The 18,196-nt window shown below is 37.1% G+C and overlaps 1 protein-coding gene across 8 annotated transcripts in view; it reads left to right on the top strand.

Moving 5' to 3' along the window:
• The window catches only part of ROBO1 (roundabout guidance receptor 1), a 659,452-nt gene extending 643,876 nt beyond the window's left edge, over positions 1 to 15,576 (top strand). For all 8 annotated transcript variants that reach the window (XM_069785380.1, XM_069785378.1, XM_069785384.1 and 5 more), the window contains 5 exons: positions 1,333 to 1,742; positions 3,564 to 3,716; positions 11,468 to 11,776; positions 13,048 to 13,247; positions 13,856 to 15,576. In XM_069785380.1, the coding sequence (XP_069641481.1) occupies positions 1,333 to 1,742; positions 3,564 to 3,716; positions 11,468 to 11,776; positions 13,048 to 13,247; positions 13,856 to 13,870 (1,087 nt within the window). In that variant the 3' untranslated portion in view covers positions 13,871 to 15,576. The remainder of the gene's footprint in view (positions 1 to 1,332; positions 1,743 to 3,563; positions 3,717 to 11,467; positions 11,777 to 13,047; positions 13,248 to 13,855) is intronic.
• Positions 15,577 to 18,196: the final 2,620 nt, after the last annotated feature.

The following is an 18,196-nucleotide window of genomic DNA, read 5'->3' as shown; positions in this document are numbered from 1 at the left end:
TTACAAGGACAGTTGTCACAAGAGCTTTAAATTAAGGCAGTAAAACTTTATTGGGCAGGGTTTCTAGTCAAAGGCAGGTAGCGATTCCCATGCAGCAATGGCTTCTGGGATTGAGGGGGAGTGGTATTAAATGATTATTGGGTATATCTTCTTAACTGACCTTTTCTTCATTCCATTCAGTACTTAATACAGCAAGTGGAAAACAGTGGCTAGATGATGTAGTCCAGGGAGGTTCCAGCTTGCTCTTGCCACAGAGTATTAGGCTTTTCCTTGCTAAATTTTCCTTTCAAAATTACTAAGTATTCCTATTTATTAAAATAAAAAAATCACATCCCCAAAAAAAGATTTAATTTATGAGAGTCACCATTCGTCAATGAGATAATAAGAGGGAAAGATTGACAAAGGAAAATTACTTCAGACATTTTTGCAAAGCAGACTGCAGTAGAAATTCCTGGTAAGCAAAGCCAGCAGTACAGCCACTGCTGCAGAAAGGATTCCTTCCTATCAGACAAATGGCAATTAAAGAGCATGCCTGTGGCCCTGTGAAGAAAAACTGTTGACAATGTTACTACCTGGGACTTCTGAGTGAAGTATTAACTAAACTGAATGTTGATCTAATGACAGCTGATACTTTACCTCTTTAAGCTGGAGACACCATTACTGATGATTTAAGCTCAAAATAAATTAACCCATAGATCTATATGCATTTTGGTATTCTTAAGACCTAGAACTAACGTTACGCTGGATAATTCTGTTTATATTATCACCTAGACCAATTTAAAAGATAATGAAATAACAATATCTCTTTTTATATCTTTCTGAATCACTGGGGTGGGTGGAGGGAAGATAAAGTTTCTGGAGCAATCTGTTCAGATAGATGCATCTGTTGACATTGATAGTTTCAAGCTTCTAAAGTAATATACAGACACTTCTTTTGCTCATACTCTGAAAGGTGCACAAATAATTTATTTAAATAGTCACATGAACTGTAACCACCTCTTCACCTAGCTGTACATGTGCTACTTTAGGAAAAATGAACAGCTTTATGCAAAATAAGACAATTTTCATTAAAATCACTGTTAAAGGAACCATATTAAAAAATCAGATTTCTTTGTGGTAGATTTCAAACTACATAGCTGCCAGTTCTGATTTACAGCAGTAATAAAAACTAAAAAAAACAACCAACCCTGAACCTTTCAGATATAAATTCTGTTGATTTAAAAAGGCAAGTCAAGCTTGTTGGGAAATAAAGGAAATATTTTCATCAATCTACCATTTCCTCTGACTACGTTACATGACTTGAATTCTTCTTACCTTTGTATTCTTATGCAGGCGTCAACCTGTGAGTCCTCCACCCCCTCCAAGGCCTATCTCCCCACCACATACCTATGGATATATCTCAGGGCCCTTGGTCTCTGATATGGATACTGACGCACCAGAAGAGGAAGAGGATGAGGCAGATATAGAGGTTGCCAAGATGCAGAACAGAAGGCTCCTTTTGCGTGGCCTTGAGCAGACACCTGCCTCCAGCGTTGGGGATTTGGAGAGCTCTGTAACAGGGTCCATGATCAATGGCTGGGGTTCAGCCTCTGAAGAAGATAACATCTCAAGTGGGCGGTCTAGTGTTAGCTCTTCTGATGGATCATTTTTTACCGATGCAGATTTTGCACAGGCTGTTGCAGCAGCTGCTGAATACGCTGGCCTGAAAGTAGCCAGACGTCAAATGCAGGATGCAGCAGGAGGTGAGTTTGTCCTCTATTCAATGGGAGAAGAAAAAAAATGGCCACTGTGAAATGTATTTATCCACAACCGCTTCCTGGATTCCTGTTGTTCTTAAAACATTTAGAAATTCGGGGCGGGGCTGTCAATTTACACTAGTGGAAGAGTCAGAAAAGGAGTTTTGGTGTAACAGTTTAAATAAATTGCTGCTCTACATTGTTTTTCATAAGTAGTTCTTAATTTTTTGGTCTTACTGATTATTGCCAAACCTCAACCCTGCTGGTGGATTTGCACTCAGAACTGAATGAGAGGAAAAAAAAAAAAAAGGATTACAGAATTCTATCCTTTTCCTGATGCAAGGCTCCCAGTGTTTTCAGTCACTCTTCATGACAGATTTAATCCCTCTGTATTTAAATGTCCAAAAAAATAGTAAACCTTTAGAACCATATTCCCCCTGCATTTGAAAGAAAAGAAATGGTAATATAATTGTTTTCCTTTTTATATTTTCTTGTTCTTTTGGAAAATGCTGTTCAAGCTCTTACTGCTGTATTATTGAGATGAACTGGATTTGTGTTGGTTTTGTAATTTGACAGCTGTTATTAGTTGCAGTTTAGATTATAGATTATGCATATGCAGCAAGGCCTTATGTGTATGTTTCTTCTGTTTTTTTTTTTTTGTCTTCTGAATCACCCCTGGACATATGAAATATGATATCTGAAATATTTAAGGTTTTACAACATACTGGTTACTAGTAACACTGGATATGTACAGGTAATCATCAACCTGACTAGGCCCAATGGATATTGTTATAGTTCAGCTAAGAAATAAGAATACCGCAGGGTGGGATGCAGGTTTCAAGCAGATCCAAGTATGTTTTGCCAATCAATCCTATTAAACTGCCAGACCTGGAGAAGAGGTACTGTGTCACAACTGTGTCCACCCTGACTCCAAAGATTTGCAACCTTCCTCCCATTTCTGATATCCCCTCCCAGTTAATATTCCTTTGTTTCATTTCAACACAGCTGTTCATCATGAAGAGTGAGAGGGGAGGTAATTTAGTAATTCTGGATGAAATCCTGGCCGATTGAAGTAGGTGGTAAAACTCCCATTCATACCCATGGGGCCAGGATTGTATCCATTTTATACATATAAGTTCATATAAATATGTGTGTCCAAATTTATATATTTAGGAAAGGTCTTTTTATGTCTCATTACTATTACAGGTAAATAATTTTACAGCAGTCCAGTTCATGTTATGCAGTGATTTTTATGTATTGATATTACTGGTACCTGACTACACGTCCTAAAAACGTGACACTTCTTATCTGAAAATAAGCTGTGATAAAATGTGAGGCATACATCCCAGATGCATTCCTAGTAATTCATGCAAAACGGTGGAGGAGGCATCTGTACCTGAGACCTGCTGGTGACTTCCTCTGCTTATGGCATAGGTGACCTCACACTGCCTGAGCTAGGAGAGGTGAAACCCATCTTGAAAGTGAAATGTTTTGTTGTTTACAGAAAGTTGCTGGGCAGGAAGCCTGCTTGTGCTTGCCTGCTGATGGAGGTCATGCTCCTGGGGCAGGAGCTACCAGCTACCAAGCAGTTGGGTAATTTCTGTGCGACTAAGCTAGCCTGCCTACTGATAGGATAGCAAACGCTTTGATTTAGTTACAGCTTACTCTAAAACTGATTACAGGAAGGATAAGAGTTTTATTATTGTTCCAACAGTGTATTTTCAGGTTTCGTATACCTAGGTCATTCTGATATGAAAAAAGAGAAAGTATGAAATGTCTTATTTTAGGTAAGAAAAATAATAGCTATTGTTCTGTAACAATTTCCAGGCCGTAGACATTTTCATGCATCACACTGTCCTAGACCAACCAGCCCTGTATCTACCGACAGCAACATGAGTGCTGTTGTAATACAGAAGGTCCGACCTGCCAAAAAGCAAAAACACCAGCCAGGACATCTGCGCAGAGAAGTCTACACAGATGGTGAGTCCACTGAAACGGGTGAAAACATCAGTGAACCTTTCTAAATATGAATTCAGTGTGTGTGTGTGAAATTTTTCCACAGAGATAGCATTATGTTTCAGAATTCGGTGATTTGTGTTTCCTGTTGCTAAACACACTGAACAGATTAATCATTTTAAATGTCAGAGTTCCTTAATACTGTACATCGATGCTTCCACTCCAGAGCCTTGCACCTGTTTTCTATAGTGTCCTAATCGGCTAATTACCATCATTATTTAAGAGCCCAGATAGCATAAATAGTACAGTCATTGAGAATAATGTGTGGTTAGGATTAAAATCTTCGTTCACATGACTGACTATTAAAACCTTCAGAATGTATCTTTTCCTGAAAAAAACAACTTACCATTCAAATGGTGGACAACACAAATCAATGAATTTTAATCCTGACCACAACATTGTTGCAAGCGGTTATTTTGTGAGTAAAAGCAAAATCTAATCATCTCCTCTTGTGCCTTCACACACAATATCAACTCTTGCTGAAAAGGTAGTGCTTGTATTCTCTTGGGAGTGTAGAAGGATAATGCAAACATTGTAATGTTGTCTAGAGAGAGCCTTTAATGAAAATGCCTCAGGTGGTGGAGCTTTTATTAAAGCAGTACCTTCCAGTTTTATAAAACAACCCACGGGCTTTGTTGGAAATTCATGTAAGATAAATTCTCCAAGACTTAACCCATCTTGTCAAGTTTGCTGAATTTGCTAACGGGGGAGGGGGAAGAAAGGCATCGTTCACCACCTCCTGGTTCTCTGCAACAACAATCTGATTAGGACTTTCATTACCAGTCTGAAATTTTTCAAAGAGGGGCATCATTTGCCATTACCATATGAAAGCCTAATATTATAGATCCTTATCCAGGGTTACAAGAAGGGAGTTTTGAGCCACTTCTCCCTATGATTCCTGCCACTTGACGAAAAAATTTAATACAAAGCTCACAGCACGATGAGCAGAAGTAATTTAGCAATGAGTGGTTGTCCGTGCTATTATCTGTACTTTATTCTGAGTATTTTCTCTCACTAGCATCTATCTGATATTAGGCTGCATTAAATACTGGCATGACACAGTGCACCTGGGCCTCTTGGCTTATGCCCAGGCCCCTTCTGTCAGTGAAACTGAGCTGTTGGAATATTATCTGATTTCAAGAGGTTATTACAGTGGTTTTGTGCATGTTTGCTTCCGTGAAAGGACAACACAAGGTATAAATCCCAAAACTGTACCAGAAATGTTACGTTTACGAGACCCTTGTAATGGCGTTTTGCAAGATTTTATGGACATTTTATCAGCTTTTATTCTCTTGAAGAGAATGCTCTTAACTGCATAATTGGCTGAGCATCAAACCTCAATACAAACACAGCAGCTAGGACATCAGAAATAAAATCCGGACAGGAGTTTTATGTGGCCATTTTCTTCTAACACAGGAATAAATAAGAGGTGGGCCTGTATTTGATGACAGCTTTTTGTGAAAGTAATTATACAAAGTTACATCATAGAGCATTGTGGTTAGATATTGCAATAGATTTGACAATCGTGATCAATATTTGTTTTGTGTTATATAGCACCAGCTTACTTCAGCGTATTTTCTAATTAGGTAAGAATTTCCGCTAACCTGTTTAGTGTGCAATACAGTGTGGTCATTCAGGGAACAGCAAATTATGGCTTTAATTTCTGCAGATCTAATAAAACTCAGTTCAAAGGTTGAAGGGCTTGTTTGGGTTTGATTTTTTTATTATTTTTTTTCCCCTCAATCATTTACATAAGCATATTTGGAACCTTACTGAAGATTCTAACGTTCATTTTAATAGCCACATCTAGTATATTGTCCGTTTAGAATTAGCTACAAAATAACATCTGCTAATTGTTTTTCTTAAGCAGAGAAAACTGATACAGAGACATGAATGAAGCATTTTAGGACAATTGACCTTTCCCACATATACTTAGGTTTTTCTGTTGGCTTGATGTCACACACTGTTACTTATCTTTTTTATAAAGGAGTGCCTGATAAAAAGATTTTTTTTTCCTCATAGTGGGTGAACATACATGTTTTTGTAGGAGAGCGAAGCAGATATTCTGAATTTAAGCATTTATTGGTGGCTAGAAGCGTTGAATAAATACTAAAAAGAGAAAAATACATGGCTTCATTACTTTCTCAGTCTTTAAAATGGAATTTACTTTCACATATAAAGAATATTCTACTGTTCCCAAATTACCTGAATTAGTATTTGCTAGCAGTTTCATGAAATACTGGTGTCATGAAGAATTTACATGAAAGGATATATAAATAAATTAAGTCTTTGCATGAATGGTTGAAAATGCCAAGAGTATTATCAGCAGCAATATATGTAAGTCTTAAAAAATTCTGTATTTTTTTTTTCTTTGTACAGCAAGATTTGTGAGAGACATTGGTATTTCTGGAAGTGTGTTTGTTACTAATGTAACACTACTCCTCCTGAAATAGAGTGCTCTCTGATCTACTCTGCATTGTACAAGTAGTAACAATTTTGTATTTTCTGCTAGCATTAGTTCAAATCAGTTTCTACTTTATGTGGAACGGGATTTCAGCTCAGTTGTTTTGTTCCTTGACAGTCATCCAGGCGGTGAAATGTTCTCCATATTTGTTGCTAAAAATCTTTGCTCAGTAGATGGTAAGGATTAAAATATATGAATTTTTAATTGCTCTTCATCTAGCCTTCTAGAGAGTTAACTACTAAGAGTGCATTACAAGAACCAACTAACAGATGTATCCTCCTTCTCAACCTTGCCTGACCTACTTACATATTTAATTTAAGAAACCAAATTTTAAAAGAATATTTTTGTCTTTTCTAAAATTATATATATGAAAGTGTCTTCTAAACTGTCTTGAATTGACTTAGTAGTTACAAGCCCTCAGAATTGTAAGCATTTAGATAAAAAGGATAAAAGTACTTTGCCAATGCTTCGATTCAGTAGGTCTTTCAATAGAAATTATGCCATTGACAGTTCACGTGAGATTTTAAAGCCTGATTCTATTTTAAATCTCTGAGTGACACAGGAAAAAATACTAACATTTTCACAACTAACTGGTTGAGACTGTAACCGAGTTATTTAGCTGAGTTATCAATGACATGACGTTAGGGCAGCTGAATTTCTCACAAAAGGCAATTGAGTATCTGCCAAATATTTCCTTGAATTTTCACTTTGAAATGTTAAGCCATTACACATGCTGGCATCATTTGTACTTTTGTCTCCCTCTGTCTGTGCAGTGCACAAAAATCTATTCTGCACACATTTCAGCAAGATAAAAAATAAGTAGGAATGCATTTCTTAACCTCTGCCAAAAATCAGCTTGATATTGAATGATAATAATTTTCAGATACCTGCCTTCTTTGCAGTCCTTAATTCTGATTCCATTGTGAGATATTTTGTTGATTTTGTTACTGAGGGAGGTTTTGTGGAGTGAAAATTGTTTTGATAAAAGCATTATGTAAACGTACATACAGACAAAAAACCCTACAACCCAACAACCCACTGCTTTTATACATCATATTTGGTTTTGCTCTATCTATTTATTCATCCAATTACTGTGTACAGTTTGAGCCATGTTTCTTGCAAAATAAAGCATGAAAGTAACTTCAGTACATGAATAATAGTAGCTGACGTTATTATGTATCTAGGAATCTTAAATGATCTTAAAGCTTTACTAAGTCAGGAACAATCTTGGGTTTTACATGCCTGCATAAATATTCAATAGAAAAAAAATTCACTTTGTATCTTCTCCAATATTGCATCAAATCTATAACTCTGCTGTTTTCTTCAGGGTATGACTGTAGATATCTACAGCCCGATAGAGCTTAAAAGAGAGACTTGCCTAATAAGGCCTACTTCCCTCATTTGTCACTACTTACAATTCATCTTTTTGTGCTTATTTGTCGTTTCTCCACTTCAGTGCCAAACTAATTTACCAGATTATTTTTCCCCACTGGGGTTTTGCTTGTCCCATGATTCCTGTATATGTTCTTATTTAGAAAATTATCATCGCTCCTTTCAAAAGACGTATATGGAAGGTTTCCCCTGTAGACCGTGCCATGAAATGGCATCCATTAATTGTTTGAGTTACGTGCAAAGCAATACAGCAGTAGTACATAGACATGAATGAAACATGTGAGCGCAGCTGACCTTTAACAAATACTTCTGAGTTCTTTATATTGGTTTGATGTTGCTTTGTGATTTGTTTTTTATTCCTTACAGTGGAAGTTTCCATTTTGCTTTTAATAAGAAGTGTGCCAGTTTGTACTTGAGGAGGCAGATTGAATCTGGATTTTCTCTGTGATCTGAGCTGTTAAAATAAATACCACAGGGGTGTAATAGTGTTGACCTCTGAAAAGTTTTTTTGCCTCTGTAAAGGATTCTTCTCAGCGAGGAGTACTGTGTTATAATGAAGATTTTTATAGTTTCCCTGCAGGTTGCAAAAATGTTCTCAAAAGAGAGTATCACTTTTCTTTAGTTATTACTGTACCATAGAGCTACTGCCGTTTTATGAAAGTTTTTATATCAATGCATCTTTCCTTTCCATAGTCAAGATTTAACACCACTTTGTTCACTGTCCTGTGTAGCTGGATAGGATTCTTGAATAAAGCACTTTGTTCCAAGTTATTTTTATAGGCTACAGGAAAGATGCTGTTCCTTCCCTTTGGCATTCAGCCAGGGCATTGCCGTGCCACAACTGTTGGAGTCTGGCTCCAAGGGTGACCGAAAAGGCTGATGTTAAGTACCTACACTCCCTTTACATCAGCAGGCTCAACAGAAAGGCTATTCAGTGCTCTGATAACTTAACAGAGACAGTGAGTGGGGAATGTGAGACACAAGATACTGCATGAACAGCTGTCATTCCAGAAGCCTACACTTCTGAGTTTCAGTATCTTCATCCACTGCTGATTCAGTATGTCAATTTCTGAGAGAAGACATGTTGTGAGAAGGATGTTTTCCTCAGAAAGGAAAATTCTGTTTGAATCTCTGCAGGCTAATGCAGAATTTATCTTATTTTTTAAATCTTAACCAAGTTCTGTAATCACTAAAAGTATTCTGCAAAAGGTGGGAACCATCACCATCTCCAGCCTTGCTTCTGAAGAACAGTTTTTGTGCTTGATAAGCTTTGGTCTGGATCTGACATGGTCTGATGCACTGGGATTTCAGGAACATATCACATGCAACTCTGAGGTCTTGGGCAGTCTTCACATGATTTTTCACCTAGTTGTTGAATTGTGAGAGGTTATGTACTTCTTCAGACCAACATTTTTTGGAGCAGGTATTGACACTTAAGATCACATGGCTATGGAGCCTTGTGATCCAAATATCCTAACCTGCAGGTGCATATTGATTTAAGCATCTGTAGGGCTGGGCAGCAGAGCGAAAGTGGTTTGGTTTGCTCATCAGTGGCTGGAGCTCGCAGGGCATTTTTAGAGGAGGTTGTCTGAATGCTGCTCTGATGTCTGGAATTACAGAGTTTCATTGCTAAGGTTGTATATTGGACAGAGGTAACCTCTGTAAACCATGTTTAAACAGTTATGGATAGCAAAGGAATGCAGCATAACTGCTTTCTGGCCAAAATCTGTTCTATTTCATATCTTACTGAATCAGAAGTTGCCTCTCCATTTTACAGTTTTAGTTCCCTCAGATAAACAAGTCCAGTCCATTGCCCACAGATCTGCCTTTGTTCTTAATTTATAGTCCAGTATTTCTGACTCCATAAATAAAACTAGTTTGATTCAGCCACTTTGTATATCCAAGCTTCCAGCTAATTCACATTATGCCTTCTCAAGTTTTGGAAATAAGGGTGCTTTTTCTTAAAAGGTATCTGCAAATGGTGAGTGTTAACTAGATAATTAAAATTAAGTCTCAGTATTCAATTGTTTACCTTTAGCTACTCTCTAAAACTGATGTTCCCCAAACTGCCAGAATTTGAAAAATGAAATACCCTACAAAAATTGCAAGGAATATAAGGTGAGTTGTCCAACTTGTTCTTAGCTAAGAGGAACAGAAGGAAAGAAATTTCTGCATTTCTTGTTAAATGGGTTTGGTCCCTTATTCAAGCCCTGAATTAGAACAAGGAGTTTTCTTGGTTGCTTGGTTGTTTTTTTGTGTTGTTTGGGGGTTTTTTCCTCTTTTTTGTCTGTGTTTTTTACCAAGACAGTGAAGTTAATGTAGCAAGAATGACGTTACAGATCTCATTTACCTGAAATATGTCCAACCTTAGGAAAGGTACTTCATGTCATCTTTCTTCCTCATTATCCCAGACCAGACAACTGATAAAATTTCCAGTCTTATTTAAAACGGGTCGAGGGCAATTCCAAGTTATGTCACCAGTCTAATGTGGAGGATGGTGCCCAGTAAGCTTGCATAGAGCACTGAACTCTGCATTGCTACACCTTTCCACAGGGCTAGATTAAGTCACTTCTGCTTTGTGTCACTGGAAAACCTCTCAAAAATATCTGGCATTTGCCATGTCTGAATTCATACATGTATGTTAGGTGACTATTTTTTTCTTATTCAGGAGTACTGCCTTTATTCTTGGCCCAATTTAGTTAATTTTCAGTTGAAATGTTCTCTTGAATAGACTGTGAATTAGCTGTATATATAGTGATGGTGTTTGAAAAACACAGCTACTCCGAGATTTTTGTGGAAGTAGAAAGAATGAATGCGAATGCACACTATTATAAAATGCTAAAGTTACAATTTTTAATAGTGCTTGGGGGGGTAGCAATCTTACTTCAGAATATTATCCTCAGAAACATCTTTCACATCTTTTTTTAACCTGTTTTTCTCTTCTATGCATGTGTTTTGTTCCTACAGGTTTGTGGTGAACTGCTTTTGTATTGTTGCTTCCTTGTTTGACTTTTATATTTTTTTCCTTCACATTTTATATTCCACAGAGCACTATTGTATAGTGATGAATAGTTTACACATTCTAGTTTTAACTCGTAATGCAGGAATAGAAAAATTTAACTAAGTAAAATATATGTGTGCCTTATAAATACTATGTAAAAATATACAGAATTTTAGAACCCCTTAAGCTGTGCTAATTTAAGGACACAAATTCAAAAGTCTTGTGTGTCTTTTTTTCTTTTTTTGTTCTTCCTGAGCACTTATTGCTTCATTGATTGAGTGTGGATTTTTTTTGTATCTCATCCCACAGACATCAGGGATATGTGTGTTAGATTAAGCTATTATTTTGAAAGAAGAATGCAATAATTAATATAGTTTATCCTTACACATATCAGCAGTGCATGTGACATACATTCTTACACCTCAGCCAACTTGCTTTAATGCTCAGTACACTGAAGAGCTTGAGCAACTATAGCACAAGCTGCTGTGTTGTTGAATGGATGTAGCAAAACCAATAAATATCAGCAAAGATACATTAATATCTTTATGTTGATATCTGTAACTGTTATATTAATATCTAAGTGCCTAAAGTTTATTATAGCTTTTTGTAACGATTTTTAATAAAATACTGTGATTTGAAAAGGCAGTGAGAGGTCTTGGCATTTTTAAAGCTCAAGCTTTGGAATAATACCCATCAGCAGTTGTAACAGTAACATACTTTTTGGGGTGGAAAGAGAAGGGCAGAGGGAGGGCTGAAAGTAAATAGGGCATCTGTTTCTTCAGTTCGAGTTAAATATTATTTCTTAATTTCACTAGTGTATGATGTCGTCGTAATTATTATTCTTTTTCAACTTCGTAGACTTGCCACCCCCTCCTGTGCCACCTCCAGCTATAAAATCACCAACCGCCCAGTCCAAATCACAGCTGGAGGTGCGGCCAGTCATGTTGCCAAAACTTGCTTCTATAGAAGCAAGGACAGACAGATCTGCAGAAAGGAAAGGAGCGAGCTACAAGGGGCGGGACGGGGTGGATGGGAGACAGCATTCAGATGTGCGGACAAATTCGGGAGAGCGGAAGGAATCACAGGAACAGCAAAACGATGGGAAACTGCGAGGAAATAAAGCACCCAAACGAGAAGGCACAGCAGCAAAAACTCATCTTCTTCAAGGTTATTTTGCATGCATTTACTGAAGTATTGGGTGTTGATCATAGGGAACAGGCCAGCTCTTTTCAGGTCTCTCACACCACTGGTGTGAGTGAAGTTAGATCTGCTGAATTGTCACCATTTATTGTAATTATACAGTGCTAATATAGGTCACGTTGCAGGTTCTTACTAGGGTAAAACAGAAATAAAAGCTTATGAAAACCACAGATTTTCTATCATGCTGTCCATATACACATCATGTATTAAAGCTAACACTGAGAAAGCCCAAACAGAAATATTCCTTGAGAGTTGTAAGGATCAGTATCCTTGCCCCTACCATACATTTATAGTCTAGTTATATTTAATCTATCTAATTATAATCTAATTTTTAAGGGAAGTGAGTGAAGTCAGACAGTAGATCTGTAAGTCAGATATTTAACTTTTCTACCAAAGAATTGGCACTTGGTCTATTTGTAAAGGTGGAAAGGGCCAGAATGATACCTGGTCCTGTTTAAAAAATAAGAAAGCCATAGTAGTAATGCATTAGTTATAAATACTGACATGGCATTATATGAATCAGACCTGATCAATGTAATCTCTTGTATATGGAAGTTGGTAAAACTACTAATTAATGGAACATGATTAATGGAATTTGGCAAGTGTTTGCCAAGACTTTCAACACAGATTCATACAAGTGCCTGGTCCTTTCTTCCTGCAGGTATCCAGGGTCAATATCAGGGATGATTGGGTAGTAAGTTGGTTAAATGGGCATATTAGTAAGAGGTTGGTTACAGTGGATTGCTATAGAGAAAAGTTATTAGAAGGTTGCCTTAGAGGATGGTGCAGAAATTTTAAAACATGCCCACTAATTTTGTTTTAAACTCAGTCTGAGAAGTGCAGGGTCTAGTATTTAGATGGAATGAGCTCCTTGTGAGTATCATGCACGTATTGTCATTTCCTCCTACCTAGTCATATCGAAAATGTACTACAAGGGGTGGGTTTTTTCTTAATTTTCCTGTAGAACATAGAGCAGGGATCATAAATTGAAATGAAGTGGACAGTAATCATGAATTAGTTTTTCTGTGGTGAATGTTACCATGTGAATACTATAAATTTCCTCAAGAAATCTTCTGTAATGCTATTAGGGAAATAGTGCATTTCATATTCCTGTCAGGCATCACTTTAAACCTACTGAGGATCATTAAAAGTGTAATAAATCAACTGCATGCAGAAATTTTAGGATCACAGTATCTCTGGGCTTGTAAACATATCAATGTGTATATTTAATTATACAGAGGACATCCTGCCATATTCTAGACCAACGTTTCCAACATCAAATAATCCTAGAGATCCCAGCTCCTCCAGTTCTATGTCATCACGAGGATCGGGAGGCAGACAGAGGGCAGATCAAGCAAATGTAGCCCGAAGGAATGTTGCAGAATTGCAAGTACTGGGAGCATATGAACAAGGAGAAGAGGAGGAAGAAGAGATGGAGGTAACTGCAGTTGTACTACAGAAGATGACTAGAATAAGGCTATTTTCTGTCCCTAGGCAGATGCCAAGAAAAAACATTTTTGAACCAGAAATATATCTCTTCAGAAAAATTAGTACATTTATCTGTCTATTAACATTATGCCCAATCCAAGAAAAGAAACATTAAGAATGTGTCAAAAACATAAAAACCAAGTAGTATGTAGCATAGTATAACTGTCACCATACTAAAACCTATGGAATAGAACCTGCAGAAATACAATATTTAAATGTGCACTTTACGTTATCCAGATTCTTTCAGAATTGAAAATAAAGAACTAGAGCATCTAAGAACACCTTGACATTGCTTTTCACATTTTTTGATAGTTTATCATTCTAGATTTTATTAGATGCTAAAGCATGAACTTTTTTCTTCTTTTTTTTCTGCCTAATGATATTAATTCAGTTTAAATCCTGATTGTAGAAAGGATGTCCAACATGCAGTCACGTTGCTGCACATAATTAAAAGTAGTAGTTATTACATGAAGATAACAAACCTGTAAGAAGTATATGAAACAAATTTTAAATAATAAAATCTAACATGTAGTAATTTATGTCTTTTTTTTAATACAGGAAACAGAAAGCTGAAGACAACGACATGTACTGTAACAGGCTTTTAAAATCTAATCAGAAAAAAAAAATAATCACTTAAGATGCCTCAAGTCTGATGATGTTTGACGCCAGAAATAATGTTCAGTGCAATCAGAGTGTACAATTTTTCATTTTTCTTCATGCCATCAGAATGCTAGTTTTTATTTTACTCTTTCTTTGTAAACCCTCCTTATTAGGAACGTCCCTTGCCTATTCCATAAAGCTAAGTGCATCACCTTCGCTGCCCAAGAAGGCAGGTAAGCTGCTCTTGGTGGTACTTGGGCCAGCTGCTGCTTAGAATTAGAACAGAAAGGGATTTCAGAGCCTGGGATCCTGAGGTTTCTCCCCAGCGAGGCGGTGCTTAGTACACTGCTAGTACACCAGTGAGCCAATTGATAACATTGCAAGTAATACAGCATTGATTAAAAAGAACCCCATGGTGAACATCATGCAGAACATCCTTTTATTTTAGGGGTTTCACTGTAGTCTGCAGTTAGTGCAAATGGTATCTTGCAATTTCAATACAGACTGTGTGTCTTTTTTTCTGCCAGTCTCTTGCTAACCTTTTGCAGATGATACAGTTTTACAAATGCAAGTAAAATTAATTTGGGATAAGGTGGCTCTTATTGTAAATATGTACTCATTTTAAATCCCCTGTGGTACTTTGATTTGTCTTTCCATTTTCATCATTAACTACATTCTTATTAAAAATGTCCTTTGGGATAGGCAGGAGGTAAGTCAATATGATTGCTATTTGCCTAATCATGGCATGAGCAAGTTTATCTGAAAGTTTTTCTAATTTTCAGCTTCAACAATGCTCATGAAAATAAGCAGAAAAATCAATGGACATTTTTAATGATGATTGGGTAATATCATTAACTGTTACTGGCCCAAATCTCAGACCTCTACTTGTGTCAATTCACCTTAAAGAAGAAGTGCCACTTAAAGAAGTTTTGTTTGATCTTGGCGAGTAATTTTTTTGTAATGCACTGCTTATCTTTTTTTTTTTTTTTTTGGTTTTAAAAGCACAATCACTAAACTTTGTTTGTAAACCATTGTAACTATTAACCTTTTTTTGTCTTATTGAAAATGTTAAGCATTTGTTTGGGATGTTTTTCATCTTTTTGTTAATGCTCTATGTTTGTATTTGGAATATTTGAATGATGACAGACGGTAAGGTAACAAACCTAAATGTGGGCCATAATCAAAACACTTCTCACTTTTCCTGGACTTACAGAAAATTACCGATTTTGCTGTGGCCTCTCTCAACATTGGATTATCATTAAAGCTGAAATAGAGGCATTAGTTGCATTGAATTTGCCAAATGATGTCCTCTGTCTGTAGATTTTATGACCTTTTTTGTAATTATAAAATTTCTTTGTCATTGGTGCTAATGGAAAAATGTGTGTTTGTTTATTGACAGCTATCAGGACTAGCCCCAATGGAAAAAAAAAAAAAAAAAAGAAGAAAAAAAAAAGTGTTTTGGTGTTTACCGAGGACTGAAATTTTTCATTTAGCTAATTTTTAAAGAAAGGTTCCATAGAAAGGGTGTGCAGTACTAAAGGAACAATCCATGTGATTAATGTTTTCATTATGTTCATGTAAGAAACCTCATATTTTAGCCATAATTTTGCATACTGAGGATCCAATAATCAGAAAAGTAATTTTTGTCACATTATTTATTAAAAATGTTCTCAAATACATTATCTTTCTTGTGTAGTTTCTTGTGTTGCCTGAAATGTAATTTTAGGGCCAACTCTGATCTTATTTCTGTTGGTAAGAGTCAGAATCTGTTCTGTTGAAATCATGCAGTTACAGTAGCATGAGCAAAGTGGGAGATCTGGATGCAGCCTAAGATTTTACATAATTACAATTGATTGCCTTAAAGATCTGATTTCTGGGTGCTTCATGAACTGTGATAACGAAAACATCTCTTAGCCTGCCAATTTCCAGAGAGAGCTGATGAAGAAAATCTGTACCAACAAAAGCATTCACCTCAGGGGTGAGATGCATTTGTTACAAAGGAAAAAAGATCCAAATATGTGAAGGGAATGAATATTATGAGTCATATGTTTGCTGGGGCCTGCACAAATGTAAGTTGTCTTATCTGTCTGCTGTCCTCCTGCACCGTAGCCATTCTGTGTCAGCAGAGTCGTGCTGTGGATCACGATCAAGTAGGTGATGGTCCCTTTTCCTCTCTTGCATTTTTGTAATCCTGTACTCTTACTGATCACCCCATTTTTGCCCTTCCTTACCCTACCCCCGTCATCCCATTTAAAAAAAAAAAAAAAAAAAAAAGAAAAAAGATAGCCAGCACATTCCATAAAAAAACCCACTGTATCTTTTATTTAACAGAACCTTTTTGCTTCTTGTATTTTGACTGCCATACCTCTCCTTTCCCAAGAGCCTCAAACAGTCTAGAGCCGGATCCTGAGGTGCTGCAGTGTCCTACAGCACCAAGTATCTTGCCACAGAAGAGTGCTAGAGCCTTGACAACTTATCAGGTGTAAGCCTCAAGTATAATTTTTTTTCATAATTGTAGCTTTGAAGCAGGTATTAAGATTGTAGAATAAGTTAAATACGTTACTTTTCTATGTTGGTTGGGGTGGGGGCTTTGGATGTCTTCGGTCCTCATGCCTGAGTTCAGACTGCCATGTGTTGGAGCTGCCAGCATAGTCCAGACAGGAGCCCGTAGACCAGACTGTGCCACAGGAGACATCCACCTGGCCTGCACCTTTCCTGTGGAGGAGGCAGGAGAGGTTGCTTTGATGGGCACAGACTGCTTCAGCAGCCGGTTGTCTTTTCTGGCGCTGGGAACGGCCTCACAGTTTGGGACCAAGCCATTGCCATAGCAGGAATGAGGTGGGGAACGAGGTGGAGGTCAAGGCAGGGTCCCCGAGCGTCTCAGCCACTCGGCACAAAAGCTTAAGCTGCTGCCAGAGGTGTAGTGGTGCATCACAAAACTGAGATCTAGTTGCAGCTGTAGTGTGTAGACCCCTGTTAGGTCTATCTGTCCGGAAACACTGGTGCTGCGTGCCTGCAATAACGGGTACTTGCTTCATTCTTTACTGGCATGGTGACGTACTGGAAACCATACATCGGATCCCCAGCTGATGTCCATGTCCATCTGCAGGGCTTCACTAGAAGTCAGACTCCAGCTGAAGTTCTGACCTCAGACAGTGGTAAGTGGGAAATCTTGCCCAATGAGTTTTTTTTATTAAGACTTACTATAAATTTGTTTGATGGTTGATGGTGTTCCCTGAGAAGTTATTTGGATTGCTTTGTGATTGCATTCAGTTGTGATTAGCCATATCTTGAGACAGTGCATCGCAGAGTTGTCACAGAGTTCTTGCACCCACACTGGGTCCTCACTGCATTGTGGTTTCACCAAAAACACTGTAATGAAGGTAAAATACACAGCAGCATGGTCTTAAAATTATCACTTCTGTTAATTAGTATTGATACACACTTGACTTGGTCTTCGGCATTCAGGTACAGTAAAACTAGGTCATTTATGCATTGCTACTTTACTTAAAGGGTTATTCAGTGATTGGAAAGCCAACACAACAGAAGAAGTAGAGTTCAGAGGTTTTGATTACATTGTATACCTGAAGAAAACAAGCATTGTACGAGAAAATCCATAGCATTTGCGTGCTGAATTAATGTAAGGGATGTAGAACTCTGATTTTTCTTGTGTGTTCTGTGTAAGAGTTAGTGTTAAATTTTACTTTACTCAAATAATATTTGTTGGGATACTATGAAACATGTCTAAAAAAATGAGAATTACAAAATTTTAGAAAATGCCTTGCACATGTTTAAGCATTATGTATCAGTTTATTTTCCAAAGAGTACTTACTTTGAAGCATAAATGACAAAGTGGTTTTATTTTAGGGTAATGCAAATATACCTTAGATCTGTATTTGCAATAATTTTATTGGAGTAGGTTAGCTGTAACTTAACGTGAAACCTAAACAATGTAATTTGCTTCAACTCCTGCAAATATATTTGACCACCTGTCTACCACCTTACTTCCTATCTTCCAGAACCAGCTATTTGTTAAAATAGCAACCTACTTAATTTATTGCTTTAGTTAGTGTGTAAATTTTACACAATGTGTTGCTTTTAACCCTTTCTACTTCAGTTTTCCATAATCTATTATCTTCCTTGAATAAACTTAAGGAAGAAAAAACTTCCATGGGAAAAATGGAGGATCTGCCTAACGTAACATCTATTCTGCAATATGCTTTCTCAAAAGTTAGTCTCCAACCTCTGTGTTCACAGCTCCTAAAAGATTTTTTTACTGTCAACAACAGAACCATCTAT

Source organism: Haliaeetus albicilla, chromosome 6 (assembly GCF_947461875.1).
Source record: "Haliaeetus albicilla chromosome 6, bHalAlb1.1, whole genome shotgun sequence".
NCBI classification, from domain to species: Eukaryota; Metazoa; Chordata; class Aves; order Accipitriformes; family Accipitridae; genus Haliaeetus; species Haliaeetus albicilla.
The sequence above is the reverse complement of the archived record's forward strand: the minus strand, read 5'-3'. Positions and strand labels throughout refer to the sequence as shown.